General features: G+C 39.3%; 3 protein-coding genes across 3 annotated transcripts; 2 read left to right on the forward strand and 1 right to left on the reverse strand.

Moving 5' to 3' along the window:
* Positions 1 to 9: 9 nt before the first annotated feature.
* Positions 10 to 2,611, reverse strand: fam32a (family with sequence similarity 32 member A). Its single transcript, XM_069150398.1, has 4 exons — positions 2,497 to 2,611; positions 1,567 to 1,711; positions 597 to 650; positions 10 to 397 (listed from the first exon to the last, which is right to left on the reverse strand). The coding sequence occupies exons 1-4, from the start codon at positions 2,568 to 2,570 to the stop codon at positions 329 to 331; spliced, it is 342 nt and encodes a 113-aa protein (XP_069006499.1). The 5' UTR covers positions 2,571 to 2,611; the 3' UTR covers positions 10 to 328.
* Positions 2,612 to 4,493: 1,882 nt separating this feature from the next.
* mrpl54 (mitochondrial ribosomal protein L54) lies at positions 4,494 to 8,665 on the forward strand. Its single transcript, XM_069150399.1, has 3 exons — positions 4,494 to 4,677; positions 5,096 to 5,252; positions 7,777 to 8,665. Exons 1-3 carry the CDS (start codon positions 4,566 to 4,568, stop codon positions 7,907 to 7,909), a joined length of 402 nt encoding a protein of 133 aa, XP_069006500.1. The 5' UTR covers positions 4,494 to 4,565; the 3' UTR covers positions 7,910 to 8,665.
* An 877-nt stretch (positions 8,666 to 9,542) lies between these two features.
* Positions 9,543 to 17,425, forward strand: malt2 (MALT paracaspase 2). Its single transcript, XM_069149937.1, has 17 exons — positions 9,543 to 9,707; positions 10,116 to 10,267; positions 11,576 to 11,742; positions 12,151 to 12,281; positions 12,368 to 12,524; positions 12,610 to 12,797; positions 13,028 to 13,124; positions 13,311 to 13,361; positions 13,686 to 13,769; positions 13,883 to 14,086; positions 14,423 to 14,600; positions 14,695 to 14,769; positions 14,950 to 15,077; positions 15,614 to 15,763; positions 15,876 to 16,033; positions 16,216 to 16,353; positions 16,669 to 17,425. Exons 2-17 carry the CDS (start codon positions 10,131 to 10,133, stop codon positions 17,110 to 17,112), a joined length of 2,487 nt encoding a protein of 828 aa, XP_069006038.1. The 5' UTR covers positions 9,543 to 9,707; positions 10,116 to 10,130; the 3' UTR covers positions 17,113 to 17,425.
* Positions 17,426 to 17,433: the final 8 nt, after the last annotated feature.

Consider the following 17,433-nt stretch of genomic DNA (forward strand, 5'->3'; position numbering starts at 1 on the left):
CACAAAAGGTATACTTCATTTCTTTATTGGTACACACCCGGAAGTAACAAATATACATTTCAAAAAGATGATGGACGAGAGCGTCCGGGGCACAATCACTATAAGGGCAGCTCTGTTTTACTGAACACAAGAAAGAAGATTAAATTAAAAAAAAAATTAAAAAAACATCTGGCCAGTAATTGCGTGCCTCGTCCCACTTGTTGATGGTGGTGACTGCTTTTGATGTGATGTCATGTTTTTCTTGTTTAACCAATAAAAAAATAACTTTGTACAAGTGGTTAACAAAAAAGCAAACAAAAAAAATAAAAAAAATGTAGGTTCTCCTCTTTTATTTGGTCCAGCTGACCTTTGGGATATCGTAATGCTCTGTCAGGGTGTCCAGGTGACGATTGAAATCCTGGTAACAGACAAAACGACAGAAGATAAAATCATTCCTGACTTTATTAATTTGCTACTGAAACATCGATTTAACAGACTTCTAAAATAACATTTAAGTACACCGTGTTGGAAACGAAATCAGCCACTCGATTGACAAGTCTGTACTTAATGAGTTGGACTAAGGAGCTATAAGCTTTCCCACATCTGACGCAACTTACCTCGACTCTGTGTTTGTGTGTCTTTGATGCTTTATTCAAAATCCGCTCCATTTGCTGTAAAAAAAGAAAAGAAAGAAAGACCGACACCGATAGAGAGGAATTGAATGTAAAAGATTAAAAAAAAACATACGTGATTATTGTGTTTTCACACACACTGTAAACATCTTTAAAACACAACATACTACTAAACAAAGCCCTATTTAAACACACGTGTTCTTCATAGACATCCCATGTTTGTGGGCAGCAGACATGTTGATAACCATTTAATAAGGAGAAGACACTGTGTTCGTGTCATGATTTACCATCTATATGCTCCACAGTACATCATGCTGCAACAGTTCACAAAATGAGCTTTGACCTTTAAGTATATAAACACCGACAGACATTGGGATTTGATCGCAAACAGAGATTATCAAACATCATAAACTACACTCGAGATAAATATCAATATTTTGAAAGCGTAATAGTTCGTTTTTACTCTGCTGTGCTGAGAGTGTTTCCCTTTCTCAGAGGTCTCGGAGATAATATCAGTCCTTCAGAAGAACAGGAAAATTCAAAACGCCACATAAATTAAACATCTACGAGTCATATGGATAATTCAGTGTTTCTGTTGCACTGCCGCCTTACTGGTGGCAAACTGCACAATCGTCATTCATCACAGCTGGAAAGTTTCCCAAAACAGCAATTGATTTACTGTTTGTGTATAAATATTTTAGACTTATTCTGTTCTTACTACAACTCCCCTGTTTGCTTCCGATCAGTGCAAGTGATTTGCTGATTGACGTGTTGTGTTTCAGTGGGTACCTTCATAGCCTTCGCCTTAATGTGGCATTGTGCCAAAGATTTTACAGTAGTTGTAGTCACTAACTCAGCAGCTTGATGATGACTTGATGTAACTACTTCTATCAGCCATGCCTCAGCCTTCAATCCAATCACTGTAGCTCTTAAATGCCGGATAACGAATACTTACCCTCTTCTCTTGCATCTTGTCAAAGGCCATTTGCGCCGGCGTCCGTTTGTCGACGTACGCTTTCGTGGTTTTCATCTCCTCATCGTTTTGGCTGCTCACGACCTGCTCCAGGCGATGCTTACTCTCTTTGTCCTTCTTCTTCTTCCTAAAAACAAGAGAATGAAATAATCAGTGGCTTGTCAGGACAACTACTCCCACAGACAGACAGAGAAAAACTGCAAACTGAAATGAAGAAAAACAGAAATTCTCGAAAATGGTACAAATGAACGGAGACCAAACATCTTTAGCAGACTTAAGTCTGGCGCCGCAGAACCAGCCAGAAGAACAAAAATAACATCAGCACATAAAACTGGATGTAATATTTAAATGTGATAAATTATCACATAAGAAATATTACTAGAGATATAGCTCACCTGCCAAAAAAAAAAAAAAACCACACTAATGCTTTGATAATTTATCTACAGGTGCTATAGGAATAAAGTCTGTTGTTGCTATTATTATTAACAAAGAAAGACACGTCTGCATACACATTTCATCAAACATATGTACATAAACGGAGGTCTGACTCTGGATATTCCCAAAAATGCTGAACTGGTCGTCACTATGTGACCTCATGTGTCTGTGGTGTCCAAGAGGACAACAATATTTACATATATTACGTATTTCATAACAAATGTCACGCGTGGTTTCACAATGTGAGATGCTATTTTTTTTAATGTGATTTTTTTTCTAAAGATGTCTCGCTCTTATCCACATCATGTTTTTAGTAAACTTAAAGGTTTATAAGCGCTGTAATGTTTTTCCAATAGCAAACAAGCTAACGTTAGCCACCCGCTGCTTGAATCAGCTCAGACTCGATGTTAAAGAGCGTTTTTCGACCTTTTATCTTTTGCTGAATAGTTAAAGAAATGCCAACGCTACAAGACTCACTTTTTCCCAGCTGAAATATCCCCTACACCTTTAAATTTCAGGGCACTTTTCTGGACCGTGGCGTACTCCGACATCTTGGAGAAACGCGATTTCTCTGTTTCTTCTTTACATTTTTTTAATCGGCGGTTGGCAAACAGCTTCCGGGTCCAACACCGCCACCTACTGACCTGGAGAGTGAACTCATGACCTAAAATCCATCAACGACCACAACACACGTAATTAAAAAAAACAAAAAATTAAAAAAGGAATAGGAAGCACAAGAATACAAAATAAATAAATAATGCTAATATTTCTCCAAATCTGTTCGTGTTGTTTAGCCTAAATATTCTACAGGGATCTTTGCCAGATTCATACTAATGACAATGCAGTACCACATGGTCCACTGGCTCTATCTTTCCACAAAATTCAATCTATGTATTTCTGTTTTTCACTCATATGGAGACTTCTGTTCAGACCACTATGTCCATTCCTCAATCTTGTAACTAGTGTCCCCTCTTTCCTTTTTTTCGTCATACAGACCCTGCTCTTCCAACAAATGGTTTATCTCCAAAAATATATCTTCCTTTAGTGTCATTACTGCATTTATTCTGCCAAATATTTTTGATTCATCCCTTAATCACCACTTCTGCCTATGGTATCCTTATATTTACATAAATTTCACCACACCCTCTGTTCGTAGCTCGTTTTGCTGCTTTATCTGCCATCACATTTCCATCAAGAGACCCACACAAAAATAACAGACCAAAAGCATTGGTTGAACTGTGAACAGGGATTGTGGTATATTATACAATAAATATTCTCTACTACTGGAGTCACAACATTTTTAACTTAATGCTGCACATCAATCTGATATTATTATCACTCTGTCTGGCTCACTGTAAACTAATAACTATTGCTAATCATTTCACAAGCGACAGAAATGTCCTCATTCAGTGTTATAAATTAAGGGATAACTACTGCTGTTGCTGTTTAACTTTATCTATCAACATTGATGTATAAGGTATGCCAAGTTTAGGGAAATCCATGTGTTTAGTATGCCATCTTATGTAAAATCGCTGTGTTGTGTCCCCCAGCTCGTCAGAAAGCTCCTTGATTGCAGAGGCTGTATCTCATCTGGCTTCAACTATCATCCGGAGTTAAATAGGAAAACATCCGGACTGTCTATTCTAAAGGTTTCAGCACAGGATGTCATTTGTAAGAAGGTTCAGAGTGTATGGGGTCAATGATAGAATAATGTTTCTCTTTTATCAAGCAGCCTGATACAGTATGGAAGCTTTCAGCACAGTTAAAATCCGAATTTAGCTTTATTGCTCAGATCAGAGGTAAGAAAGATTACCAATCATCTCGGGCCTTCTATGAGCAGTCCCTGTTAAGAGGAGCACAGAGAATTTCAGCTGACCCACCACATGTTCTCCACTTCAAGCATGAGCGACCCTCAGGCAGACCATTCAGAGTTTTCAATTAATAATGTTAAACAAGGGACTCTATATGGTTGTGTAATCTGCTGTCTGAGATATACAATTTTGAAACGGAGAAAAATGTCTTGTTTTATAAGAAATATGTGCTCTTTTTTTTAATTCGATGCCAGCAACAAGTCTCAAAAAAAATTTGGGACAGGTTCAATAAAAAGCTGGGAAAGTTGTGTAATGCTAAAAAAAAAATAACAAAACCTGGTGGAACATCTCACAACTAATTAGGTTAAGTGGCAACAAGTCATTAATATTAAAGCGCATAAAAAAAAACGAGTGTCCCACAGAGGCAGAGTCTCAGCAGTGAAGAAGGTTCACCACTCTGTGACAGACTGCCTGGAAAAATAGTGCAACAATTTAAAAATAAATTGCAAAGAATTTCGGGATTTCATCATCTACGGAACATAATATCATTAAATCATCTGATCTGCCTCTGGGATACTTGGGTCGTCCTGCAGTGTTTCCTCCCGGTCAGAGAGGGGCAGTGCAGTATTTCCATAGAGCCTAACGAAGACAAAAAAACGGAAGTTGAAGGAACTATGAATGTCAAATCGTAGCATGGTAGGATCCGTTTTTAAGTAACCCAGCGAAAAAAAAAAAATGTCAGGGTACATTTTATTCCGGATAGCACCGTTTACAAAATATCTCACGAGCAGCGCCACGACGATCACGTTGAACAGAATACAGACATGTGGATATGCTAAGAAAGTTGGTGAGTACAGAGGACATCTCTACAATTAGTAAACATACTGTACATTTCTGTGTACTTCACTACCATTTTTTTTAAATCAACTCTGTTTATGAGATATGCATGTCAAGCTTAGCTGACGAGTTGAGGTTGTTCACTATTGCTTTATTCTATTGTTTAACTCTATTCTATTTTATACATGTTTTGTCTTGTGTTTGATTTTATGCATTTTATTTGTTCTCATGCGTTTTATTTCTTTTCTATTTTTAAGTGTTCCTTGATATCTGTTTTTATGTGAAACACTGCATGTAATTTGCTTGCTGTAAAGCACTTTGAGCTGCATTTATTGTGAAAGGTGCTTATTATATTATTATTATTATTGTTATTGTTCATTAAACACATCCTTATATTGATACTGACATTATATGTCCCTGTCTTTCAGCTTCCAAAGGAAAAGGTAAAGGCATGATGAAAGAGGAGCTAAAAGGCCCAGAGGTGTGTAAAGACCCTGTCAGACTCACATCCCATGCAGTAGGAGTCAACATCCTCAAACAAGGGGAAGACCCCCAACTGAAGCCTCCTGAGGAATATCCTGAGTGGTGAGAGCCCACATTACACTAATTTCTGCATTAACAAGCAAACATTTGACCCTGTTTAAAACACTTCCTGCAGATCAAGCTGATAAACTTGAACAATACTTGTTGTGTTGTTATTTTTCTGTCATTTATTGAACAAAAATACCAACAAATTTATAACTCTTTTGTTGAAAAAGTAAGTACACCCTTGGCCTCAAACACTAACGCTTGCGGAAATGTCTGACCACTCCTCCATGCTAAATCCCTTCAGTTGCTGAATCGTAGGATTTCCTTGCATGCACTGCCAGTTTCAAATCTCCCACAACATCATAATGGACTTCAAATCTTTGACTTGGTCATTCCACAATCTAACATTTCTTCTTTTTCAGCCAATTCCTTGTTGGATTTGTTAGTGTGCTTAAAGGATGATTACACTGCTGAAAGGTCCACTTCTGTTCAACTTCAACTTTCTGACAAATGACCTTACATTATATTCAAGCACTCTTCAAACCATAACACTTCCACCTCCATGCTTCAAAGTTGGTGTGAGGTTCTTGTCTTGAAAATCTGCACCAAACATGTCTGATGTTACTGAGGCCAAACAACTCTGTCTTTGCTTCATCTGTCCAGAGCACATTTTTCGAAAAGACCTTTCCCTCTGTTTATCAGCTAACTGTAATTTTGCTCTGGTGTTTTTGAAATTGAAAGACTTATTCTTGGCATACTTCCCATGCAGGTCAAATTTGTGCAATCTCGTTGTGATTGTAGACATGTGAACTTTGACACCAACAGGTCCCGTTAGGAAATGTTGGGCTTCTTGGAAAATATTTATATCAAGTTGTCTGCTCTTTAGGTGATCAGTCCTGGACAAACTGGCAGTCGTTTGAAATCGACGTCATTTGTAGAAGTAGGATAATTTATTTCAAATAATTTCAAGATCTTTTAAACACCTTGTTAGGCTCGTAGGTATCCACAACCTCTTTTCTGCAGGCCGTAGAGAATCTCGGCATGATGACACCACACACTTCAATAACCAGACCCTGTAGATGTCTGAGGTTTGAATAAAACAGATTATACCTGTCATTTCCTGAGCAGATCATAATCATTCACACCAAATCTGGAACCCCTGATTCTAATTTTATGGTCATGGAAGTGATAAATGACGTGATTCAAGTGCTTGCCAACGAGTTCCAACGATACTGAATAAATCCGTGTATTTAAGAGTATACAAAGTTTTTAAATCTGGTGTCTGGTGTGACATTCTGCATGGGCAGAGCATGAGCCCTCTCACCTCTGGTTCTACCTTGGCTCTATGCTAACCTGAATGAGGATCAAATAATTCAATCGTGTCACTTGTAGACTTTTCCTTGGAGCAAATGGTTAGATTTTTGATAGTAAAATGTGTCATTTTGTGGAGGTTGTGATGGCTTTTATTAATTTTATCTACAATTTATCCATTGTCTAATAGGCAAGGCAAGGTAAGTTTATTTGTACAGCACATTTCAACAACAAGGCAATTCAAAGTGCTTCACATAAAACCATTAAAAGCATCAAAACGTAGGGCGAAAGAAAAAGAAATTTAAAAACAATTAAGAACATTGATTGAAACATTAAAAACAGTCATTAAAACATTAAACAAGCTAAAAATAGAATAAAAGTTGCCGAGCAGTTTAAGAAATAAAATACAGTAATACAATGCAGAAATACAGGAAATTGATCAACATCTTTGAATCTGGTTCAATTAAAGGCAGCAGCAAACAGAAAAGTCTTCAATCTTGACCTAAAGGAGCTGAGGGTTGCAGCAGACCCGCAGGTTTCTGGGAGTTTGTTCCAGATATGTGGAGCAGAAAAACTGAACGCTGCTTCTCCATGTTTAGTTCTGACTAAACATGGAGACAACCTGAGGGGTCTGGATGGTTCATAAGGTCGCAGCAGATCAGAAATGTATTTTGGCCCTAAACCATTTACTGCTTTATAAACCAACAGCAGGATTTTAAAGTAAATTCTTTGTTAGACAGGAAGCCAGTGTAAAGACTTCAGAATTGGAGTGATGTGATCCACTTTCTTGGTCTTAGTGAGCCACATGAGTAGCAAAAGATTAGGCTACATCAGTGCCTCTATCATAAAAAATTTCCCCTCGGGGATTAATAAAGTAAATACCTACCTACCTACTATAAGCATGTGTCGACTGGGTTTTTGTAATTACTCTCACTGGCAGAAGGGGAGACAAAAGTTCCACACTGCCTGTATGAAAACGAGATCAAAATGTGAGTTTTATGTGTCATTTGTTTGAGTAGATCACCTGCCTCTCATTATTACTGTTGTTTTTTACACATACTGATGCAGTCCAAGCATGATGTTTCAGTAGGTATTTCTGGAAATCAGTCAGAGGGGGAGATAATGGGGAACAGGTTTACTACCATGAAGAAATATCGCAGTGCTTTTGGTTTTCCTTTAGTTTGACACAGCTGTTACATACGAGGGGGACTCCAGTCTGAGGTCACGTCTTCTACGATCTGATTTCCCTTTTCTTTCATTACTCACTCAGGTTGTTCCAGTTGAACCTGGGGATACCCAGAAAGCTTCACGAGCTGGAGTCTGACACCTGGGAGTATTGGAAACGTCTGAGGAAGGAAAACATCTGGCGTTTCAACAGATTACATAAAGGGAAGAAGTTTTAGGCCGTCACCGGACTGACAGAGGGCTTCTTCCTGTATAAAGGCAGGCTTTACACTCTGGACTGAAGTACCGTGACAGCTACATGATACATGTTCAGAGTCTTGGGACAACTTCCTGACTTTTGGATTAACTCTCTCTCTCTTGCTATTCATCCATTGGGTTATCTGAAATCAATGCAGAGTATGAATTGGTATTCCTGCATCAGCCCTGTGGTGAAAAACTGAAAAAAGGTTTCAACTTTCAGAATTATGTTTTTCTGTATGGGAGATATCTTCAGGAAATTCGGCTCTGGTTAAGTCTAATATAAAGGGGGCAGATGGCCCTTTACATAACTCGAGATGACATTTAAAACCTGAGACTCAAAATGCAGTGGGATCCAATGGACCACCAGAGTTGTTGTCTCAAAATGACAGTAAAAACTACAAGGTAGACTATTGTCTCACAACAAAGTCCATTTTGTAGTTTTCTGGAGCTCAGCTGTCATTAAAATTTGAAAGAGTGTATGATATGATGGAAAGCTCGAGAACAGCTTCTAAATAGCTCATGTGGAAAGAGAAAACGTAGAAAATAGTGTTCTTTGCATTGAATTGGATTTATTTGAACATTCACAAATCACATTTGTTACTCTGCATTTTTATCATAAATAAATATGAATCAGTATCTGAATGTTGCCTTTGCCCCATAGCTTTGAACTGTATTATGTATTTCAATCTGGCACCTCATTACAAATGGTTTATAAAATGGGATTAATAGCTTCATTAATGGTCATATAAATGCTTTTCAGATCAGTCATAACTCACTGAAAAAAAGTTGGATTGCTGGTTTGCAGTGGTAGAATGTAACGAAGTACATTTATATGAATCACTACTGGACCTCAGCACAAATTTGAGGTACCTGGTCTTTACTTGAGTATTTCCATTTTATGATACCATATACTTCTAATCAATGACATCTCAAGAGGAGAATCATTTTCTATTTACCAGTTACCTCTGAATCCTGTCCTGTCCAATGAAAACAATGTGTCTCAGTGTGGTGATTGTAAAATGTTTCTAAAATGAAGACTTTTCCTATTTCTTTAAGCTATATAAACTATAAAACCCTTTTGGAGTAGCTGCGTAGCATCGTTCCAGTGCTGAAAACAGGACTGTTTTTCTGAGCTTATTTACTTTTTATAAATACAAAGGTTCTCACAGGACAGTGACACTACAGACATATGATGATCTTGTAGAATATGATGCATTACTGTAGATTAAACAGCACATACAGAACAACTTGCAATAATTACAGCACTAAAATGTAACATACATATTAATGCAGCAGCAATATTAATCTATTAGGACCATATATAATATTAAAGCACGTGACAGGGGATGTTTTACTGCACATTGTACTTTTGATACTGTAAATGTTGCTGGTTACATACTTTTGTAAAGTTTTTAATACAGGACTGTTACTTTTATACTGGATTATTTTTTTTTTACAGTATGGTACTAGTGGCCTACTTAAGTAAAAGACCTGCATACTTCTTTTACTTGCCGGTCTAAATTTAATAATTTTCTTTACCTTTTTGGCTTCACGATATTGTGTTGCCATGACAACGCCTCATGCAAATGATCGCGCGCACCGGGGAGGGCAGAAATGAGGAACCGAAATGAGAAGCAAATCTTCTCGGGAACCAAATCATGCAACGTTGGAAGGGCCATTGGGTATTAAACGCATCAGGCGCGTCTGTACTGGTCAAATGTTCCTGTTTATCCGTCACTGAGATCTGATCACCGGCTGCTACTTCTTGGAAACTCGGTAAGTTTTCTTGACGACTTTGATGAACGCCTCGGTATAAGCGCTTGTGGCGGAAGTGGCGGCGAAGCTATTAATCTACGTCGTGATGTTTAATTTGTTCTCACTTCCATCCTCTGGCATCGCTGTCATCGGACTTATTTCACCCAACGAGATGAATTGCCCTCTGCCGTGTGTGCACAGTTGTAGTTGGATTTTCCTAAAGCTGGCCGTACGGGGAAAACCTAAACTGTGTTTACAAGTAGTTGAGTCACCTCGTAGAAGTGTGACATTCATTCAGAAATCAAGACTGTGTTGTAGTTCCTCAGTCAGATTAACCACAGGGGGAAGATCACGGTGTCTCACTGCGACGGGGTCGTGGAGTCTGTAAAGTTTTAGATTGATCTTCTTGTCTGTCCAACTTTGTTAGAGGTGACGGACACAAACATGGAGGAGTGGAAAATGAGCGTGGGTGCTTTCAGTGAAGAAGTGTCAAACAAGCTGTCAAAGATGTTGGACAACTCCACTTGCGGATGGAGGCAGCTTGCCAACGCGGCATCCGAGTACCCGGAATTCCACTGCAGGTGAGACACTTGAAGGCATCACTCGAAGTGCAGCCCTTGTATACAGTACAGTATATGGCTAGCAGTCATTCAAACGAGTTTCCAGAGCTGTTTTTCATATGTTAGACTGTATAAAATATACTGTTTCTAATGCTCTTATGCGACTGTGCAACTTCAGGTTTATACATCATAAAGGATCAGAATGATGGACTGTGTGCATGAACTGTATTACTGCCCACAATGTTCGTGTGTGTACATGTTACTGATAAAAAGGAACAGGTAACCATACCCAAAGATCTGAGTCATCAGGAAGGAGGCATACACGCACATGATAACAAAGATATGGCAGTTAGAAGATGATGTTCAGTTACATGACACCAAGGCCAGAAAAACAAGTGCACCACAAACTAGGCAGGCTTCCTCCCACCTAGAGCGCTGTCTCACAGGAATGGCTGAGATCGTGTGTCGAGAGGCTGGGACTGGCCTGTGCACCAACAAGAGAGAGTGAAGTCTAAACCACGGCCCCTTTCCAACAGTTTTTTGGACCAACAGATAACAGCACATTTTCATATAAAACTCTGTATAACAGTAAGATGGGTACTCTTCTCTGGATCGATGTTCAGCAAGCTTAACTGTGTGCTGCTCACGAACTGAGAGGTTTCCCTGTACAGGATGACTTTTGACTCTCCAATTGTTGTAATAAATCAACTTGTAGGTTGACGATTCTCAGAGTAGTTCTTCTTTCACAAATCAACGAACGCGCCGACACATACCAAACATGAATCATCCTTTTATTACAAAAGCTTGCTCTGATGAGACATGTATGTTAAACAGGTTTGTCTCAATAATTTTGTCAGTGGTGGTAGAAATATTTAGATCCTTTACTTAAGTAAAAAAAATAGCAATTATAATAGATTAAAAACACTATTTGATGGAGCTATTAACAACTCATAATAATCTGAACTATTACCCCGACTACACATTAATTTCTGTAGACGTCAGAGGACAGAAAGTTTTGAAACCTCTGGTTTAATCTTCAACAACGTGTACTTGAAAAGCTTGTTATATTATCCATTGTGTCCAATCTTGATCTGAAAAGTAAATACAGCTGTCAAATAAATGTAGTGGAAAAAGTACAATATCTCCCTCTGAAATGTTGAGTGGAAGCAAAAAGTAGCATCAAATGGAAATAGTCATTTGTAAAGTACCCAAAGACCTTCCTTTTTTCTACTGCATATCAATTTTTTTGGGCCCACTGCAGCTTTGGGCCCTGAAGATCCACTGTCACCGCATCTGCCAACAGCACCTTTTGACCTTTTGTCTCTGCAGTGAGAAGGAGTTGACCAGCTGCTCACTGCAGGTGCTGAGTGCTGCAGGCAGTCCAGGACGCACCCTCCTGGCTCGGCTAGCCGATCGCTCCTGCTCCCTGGACTTCCTCCTCCGCTGCCTGAGGAAGATGAATCACCAGAAAGCTGTGCAGTTCCTCACCAACACAGGTAAAGTAGAAGTGAATGGAGTGTCAAAGGTTCTGGGATATGTGTTTTATGTAATAATCATTTAAATTCTGGTACTTTTTGCCTTAAGTTATGCCACATGTTTTCTATAACATACGGCATCTAGTTGTAGGGTGAATTAAAGGTCACATATTATGGACATTTTCAAACATGTATTGAAAATGTTTTCGTAAACAAAAAGAAAAAAAATTGTTTACAGCTCTTCTATAAATTTCAAAGTAGAGGAAAGATAGAGTTTTTTCCCCGAATGGATTTTGTCTCGAGCAGTAATAACTAACTTAGTGTATATTAAATATTTCCTCTGAGGCTACACATCGCTATAAGAATACCTGTGTTCTGTTTCTTCTGGTCTGTGAATTTGATTGTTCATGGTGTATGTTTGTGCCGCAGTGGCAGAGCTGATCCAGATCACAGTGCAGCCGCAGTCCCAGCAGGCTGCAGCGGGGAGCAGGGTGGTGTTGACCTGCAGGGCCTCCGGTCCTCCTGGACTCAAATACCAGTGGTTCAGACGCAAAGAGGAGGTCATTCCAACATCTTTTCATGAATATAACAAGGAACCATAATAATTTGTTCTTTACAGGATGTGCTGATTATTTTCTTGTTTCAGATTTCGGATGAAACAGGGATTTCACCAGAGTTGGTTCTGTGTCCGTTAGGCCCAGCTCACCAGGGTCACTACATCTGTCGGATCAACCATGGAGAAAACTGTATCTTCTCCAAGTGGGCTGATGTTCGCCTGGTCCACTCTCCTGGTTCTGGCTCAGGTACCTCTCCTTCTCCTTTTCTGGTGTTTTACTTCATCTCATGGCATGTGACGATATAACGTATTGTTGAACCTTGTCACCTAAGGCTACAGCAGCAGTCTTTTTCAAGGCTCAGTGAGTGGGTTGCATATCATCCACCAGCCTCAGTCCCAGGCAGTGCCTGAGGGGGACACTATGTTTCTGGAGTGCAACGCAAAGGCGACCCCTCCCGCCCAGTATGAGTGGTACCACAACACAAAGCCCATGCCACAACACAAGACGCGTTCACTAAAAGTAAGTGTATTCATAGAGGCTGCTGTGTGTGAAAACCTTTTGGATTTAAACTCATAAAAGCAGAACAAGCTGCACAACCAAGACAATAAACATTACTGTTTTCATAAAACAAATATGAAAGGACACAGGACTTCTCAAACAAAACATAGTTGAATACCAATTCTCCTATATGGTTTCCATGTCAGTGTACGATATGTAGTTAATGTTTTGTGCTCTTGTATTCCATGTAGATCCCGTGTGTGACCACAGCATACAGAGGAGAGTACAGATGTAAGGTGTTCAATTTATACCATGAGGTGTGGAGCAACTCAGCAACAGTCACCATTGGTGGGATTCAGAGGCATTTTTTCATAATTTTAAATGTTGATGTATAAATGAGAAGAACAAATCTGAGATATTAATATTTAAATGCTAACAAGAATATCCAGTAAATATGTCTTACATTGCATGTGTATACAGTATGTGTATAGTCCTGTTGTGTACTAGTTGTTCCTGTTTTGCACTTTGTCACAGGACCCACTTCCATCACTGAAGCCTCCTGGGTAGAAGTTGATCGTGGTTTAGGTATTCTATAATTCTCGACAAATATTTATGGGGGGGAAACAGGAACTACAATAGGGTAGTACTGCCTCTGTACTTTTCTGTCCTTTGATTCCTGTTTTTTTATATACAGTAGTGAAAAAATAAAAACCATGATGTAGGTTTTCTTTGTTGAAACTGCTAATCCAGGTGTGGTTTTGGTAGATTGTGTTGTAACCCTCAACCTATTCAACCTGGCTATGGTGTGTGCAGTGTGCAGTGTTTATTTTTTATCAAACTTTACAGAAGTGAAAATGAGATATCAGTATGGGCATTTTTTTGTTGAATCTTTTTATATTGTGTTGACAGAGTCACAGGAAGTCCAGAGGTCCAGCTCAGGACTAGAAATACATCCGCTACGACAGATGCCAATTTCAGCCAAGAATTTCCATGGTGAGTGTTATGCAAGGAAATACCAGCAGATTAAAATATAACCTGTTAATAGGCACATTACATATTTTTCATATCAGTGGGTCTTTCATGGTTCCTCATCTTCCTCTCCGCAGCCACAGATAAAGTAGCGCTCCTAATTGGCAACATGAACTATCTCTACCACACTCAGCTGTGTGCTCCCATTTCTGACGTCCACGAGTTGACAAACTTCCTCAGACAAATTGACTTCAAGGTGGTTTCCCTGCTTGACCTCAACTGGCAGGAGATGCACAGCGCTGTTACTGAGTTCCTACTGCTGCTTGACAAGGGAGTCTATGGTTGGTCTTTGGTCCATCTGTACCATATGTTCAAATGTGCATAACATGGCATAACTTTCAGGTCTGTGTCCACTTTTAGTGACTGATACACAGGCTATTAACTGCTGTAATACTACATTACCATGGATGTAGGACTGTTTTTACAAAATGTATTTCTAACAAAATAAAATATAGTAGGAAATTAGCTAAATGCTTGTAGAAAACAGAAATATTTTTTAAAAGAAAGAAATGAGCTCGAAACCATCCATGGCACCTTTTTAGCTCTTCATGGTTTTTAAATGCTTTTCACAAAATTTCCTTATATTTGTTAACTCTTCTTTGTCATTGCCTCCACAGGCCTGCTGTATTTTGCTGGTCATGGCTATGAGAACTATGGGAACAGTTTTATGGTTCCCATCGATGCGCCAGCCTCCTACACATCAGAGCACTGTTTGTGTGTGCAGAATATACTTACCAGGATGCAGGAGAAAGAGACTGGACTTAATGTGTTTCTGTTGGACATGTGCCGCAAAAGGTATAGGTGTTTTTTCTCTTTAAATGAATTAAATGATGTTGAGATTACACCATCTGCTGTGCCTATTGTGCTTTAAAAGTTGTTGTTTCTTTAGAAATCCCAATGATGATATCATTGTACAACCTGGCCTGCTGAAGGTGACTGCAAATATAGTGTTTGGTTATGCCACGTAAGTTACTGATCGTCAGCATGTTCATTGTCATTGTCAGTAGATGTTGGTATCAGCTGTTGTTTTGATTTACATGTGGGTTTTTTTGCTTTCAACTCCAATGTTATGATTGTGAATTATGCAGGACTCTTACTGCTTTAGGCTACAAGATGTCGCTCATTTGTAACTTACGGTGTTTAGATGTGCTGACGCTGAAGCATATGAGGTGAAGAGGGAAGATGTGTCAAATGGCATCTTCATCAGCTTCCTCAAACGGCGAGTTTGTGAAGATGAGAAGGTCACTGTCATGCTCGACAGAGTCGCTGAAGGTAGAGCACACAGTACACAACACACATCAACAAATTTACACGATTAGTTGTTCTGTATGCATTCTGCTGAGATTGTTTACAAATCAGGTCATTGTGTAGGTGTGCAGCTGCTAATCTTCTTATATGTTACACCCCATCCGAAAGTTTAAAAGTTAATTTATACTAATATTTGTGTTGGCTCAGTGACATTGATTACTGGCCCGCCCAGATATAACAGAGCCATCCCTTACGTCTGCTCCACTTTCTTTAGTTTGGTGCATGAATGCTGTGAAAAGGTTTCTTCAACCAGAGACACACTTAAAATGTTTTCACCTTGAGTGCACCCAAGATGTTGCTCTTTCGGGATGGGACAGAGTACCAACTCGGACATGGAGAACAATGTTGTAGAATACCAAAAACTGATTTCCACTAAGTCAAACTGCAATACCTTTCACACGCTGAGAACACATCTGTCTTTGGGTTCTAACAAGATCTGCCACGCTTTAACAGCACTCATTAATAGATGCCGTATAATAAAGGGTCACCATTCTTCCCAGATATGGGTCGTTGTGCGATCACACGGGGGAGGCAGGCGCTGGAACTACGCAGCAATCTGTCCGAGAGACGTTCCCTCACTGACCACATACAGACCATCGACTGTTCTGCATCCTATACAGCTCGAAACCTGCAGTGGGCTGTTTCTCATGGTACTTTATTGAAAAATATTTACTGAAATGATTAAACATAGCAAAAGTTACTGTCATGTTTGTAGATCACCTTCGACGTGAAGTCACAACCTTGATATGTCTTTCGTCATAGTCCTACCCAAGAGCCATTGCCTCCAGTTTGACTGTGGAGTGAAGGTTCAGCTTGGGTTCGCTGCAGAGTTCTCCAACATCATGGTCATCTACACTCGGATACTTGAAAAACCCCAAGAAATCGTTTCCTGCTCCGCTCAGCTTACTGATTTCCCTGAGGTGTGTTAACATGTAGATTTAAAGACAGAAATACATTTTAACTGGCACACACTCATCATGCTTGTGATCTAAAATCCTTTAGGATTTCACACCGTACAAAAACACCATATTTTCAGCAGGAATGAATGAACACACACAAGAATTAATAATGGTAGTGGACTGTTTTTGTGTTTCTTTGCCAGGATGTGGATGTTGATCTGAAGAAGAGCAATCAGGAAACTCTGCTTGAAGCCGGCAGTTTATTATTAATCAAGGAAAATCTTCCCTCTCCGGAAGTCCCCAGTCTTTACACACGAATCCGCAGCCTGCAGAGACTCAGGGTCAGAGACTAATGATTGTGTTTGTTTTTCTAGAATTTCTGTCCTCTGGGAAACCCAAAAAATTTCCATTACACGTGTCATCAGGAGACAGTATTTGGTACAGTCAAAAATGAAGCTAAAGCCACTGTTTTGATTGTTTTAGCTAAAGTTTATGTTGATATAAAGTAAACAAATTATGTAATTAGGACAACTTCAAGTATGTTTCATACATTTTTATCAGATTGTAGGACATATTTCATTGTCTGCTTTGAAAGATGTTGGAACTTCTTAAGCCTGAAGCTAAAAAACACATTCTACTCTTCACTGTCTTTACAGACGGAGCTCACATTCACCATTTGTCTTCATTACACCTATTCCCACATGGATGAAGAGGTACAAGAAAGGCAACCAGTAACAGTCGGCAAACCCCTGGTCTCCAAACTCAATCTCCATGAACCACGGCCGGCTCGCAGCTCCTCTGCCTCCACATCCATCAGTCTGGACTCCCTCAACGTCCCTGGTTGCTCCACTTTTGCTGAGGGATTGACCTCTGTTGGTGCAGCCTCAAATACATGGTCATATTATGAACAAACTGACAGCGCATCTTCTAACGCTGTCTCTCCAACTTGGTCCAGAAATGCCAATGTACCAGAGGAGACTGACGGTCTGGAGTTATTTGAAAACCCTCAACCTCTTGTTGCCACCAAAAGCTTGCCCCACAGCCAAGTGAACGACACAAACTACAAATTCAGTGACATGTACAATTTCCATTCTCACTAAGCATTATGACACGATTCAACCAGCATATATTGATAAATCAGCTGTACACATAATCATGAATGTCCAAAAGATGTGGCGGAAAGAAAAGCCTGTGAATTAGCCATTTCAGTAAAGCTGACCCGGGTCTTAACTATGCATTAAGTTTTGGTCATGTTTTATGAACTTTTGTATATACGAATTTGTAACATTTTATTGCACTGAAACGTAAACAGCAATTAAAAAAAAAACAATGAACCTTTGAATATTAATTATATCAGCGCTTTCAGCTCTCTCAGCTTCTTGTAACTCTTAATACACCTGAGAAAATAATTTGATCCCATC

The sequence above is a fragment of the Embiotoca jacksoni genome, unplaced genomic scaffold, assembly GCF_022577435.1.
Source record: "Embiotoca jacksoni isolate LCO1_2020_lvr unplaced genomic scaffold, fEmbJac1.0.p SCAF_16, whole genome shotgun sequence".
In the NCBI taxonomy this organism is placed as follows: Eukaryota; Metazoa; Chordata; class Actinopteri; family Embiotocidae; genus Embiotoca; species Embiotoca jacksoni.

Bases quoted from the DNA above. Each gene is read 5' to 3' on its own strand.
- fam32a (XM_069150398.1), bottom strand. From the start codon at position 2,570: ATGTCGGAGTACGCCACGGTCCAGAAAAGTGCCCTGAAATTTAAAGGT. The intron at 1,712-2,496 runs GTGAGTCTTGTA...TCTTGTTTTTAG, and splicing joins GATATTTCAGCTGGGAAAAA to GAAGAAGAAGAAGGACAAAG. The intron at 651-1,566 runs GTAAGTATTCGT...CTTTTTTTACAG, and splicing joins ACAAGATGCAAGAGAAGAGG to CAAATGGAGCGGATTTTGAA.
- mrpl54 (XM_069150399.1), top strand. From the start codon at position 4,566: ATGTCAGGGTACATTTTATTCCGGATAGCACCGTTTACAAAATATCTC. The intron at 4,678-5,095 runs GTGAGTACAGAG...CCTGTCTTTCAG, and splicing joins TGGATATGCTAAGAAAGTTG to CTTCCAAAGGAAAAGGTAAA. The intron at 5,253-7,776 runs GTGAGAGCCCAC...TTACTCACTCAG, and splicing joins CCTGAGGAATATCCTGAGTG to GTTGTTCCAGTTGAACCTGG.
- malt2 (XM_069149937.1), top strand. From the start codon at position 10,131: ATGGAGGAGTGGAAAATGAGCGTGGGTGCTTTCAGTGAAGAAGTGTCA. The intron at 13,770-13,882 runs GTGAGTGTTATG...TCCTCTCCGCAG, and splicing joins TTCAGCCAAGAATTTCCATG to CCACAGATAAAGTAGCGCTC. The intron at 14,087-14,422 runs GTTGGTCTTTGG...TTGCCTCCACAG, and splicing joins GCTTGACAAGGGAGTCTATG to GCCTGCTGTATTTTGCTGGT.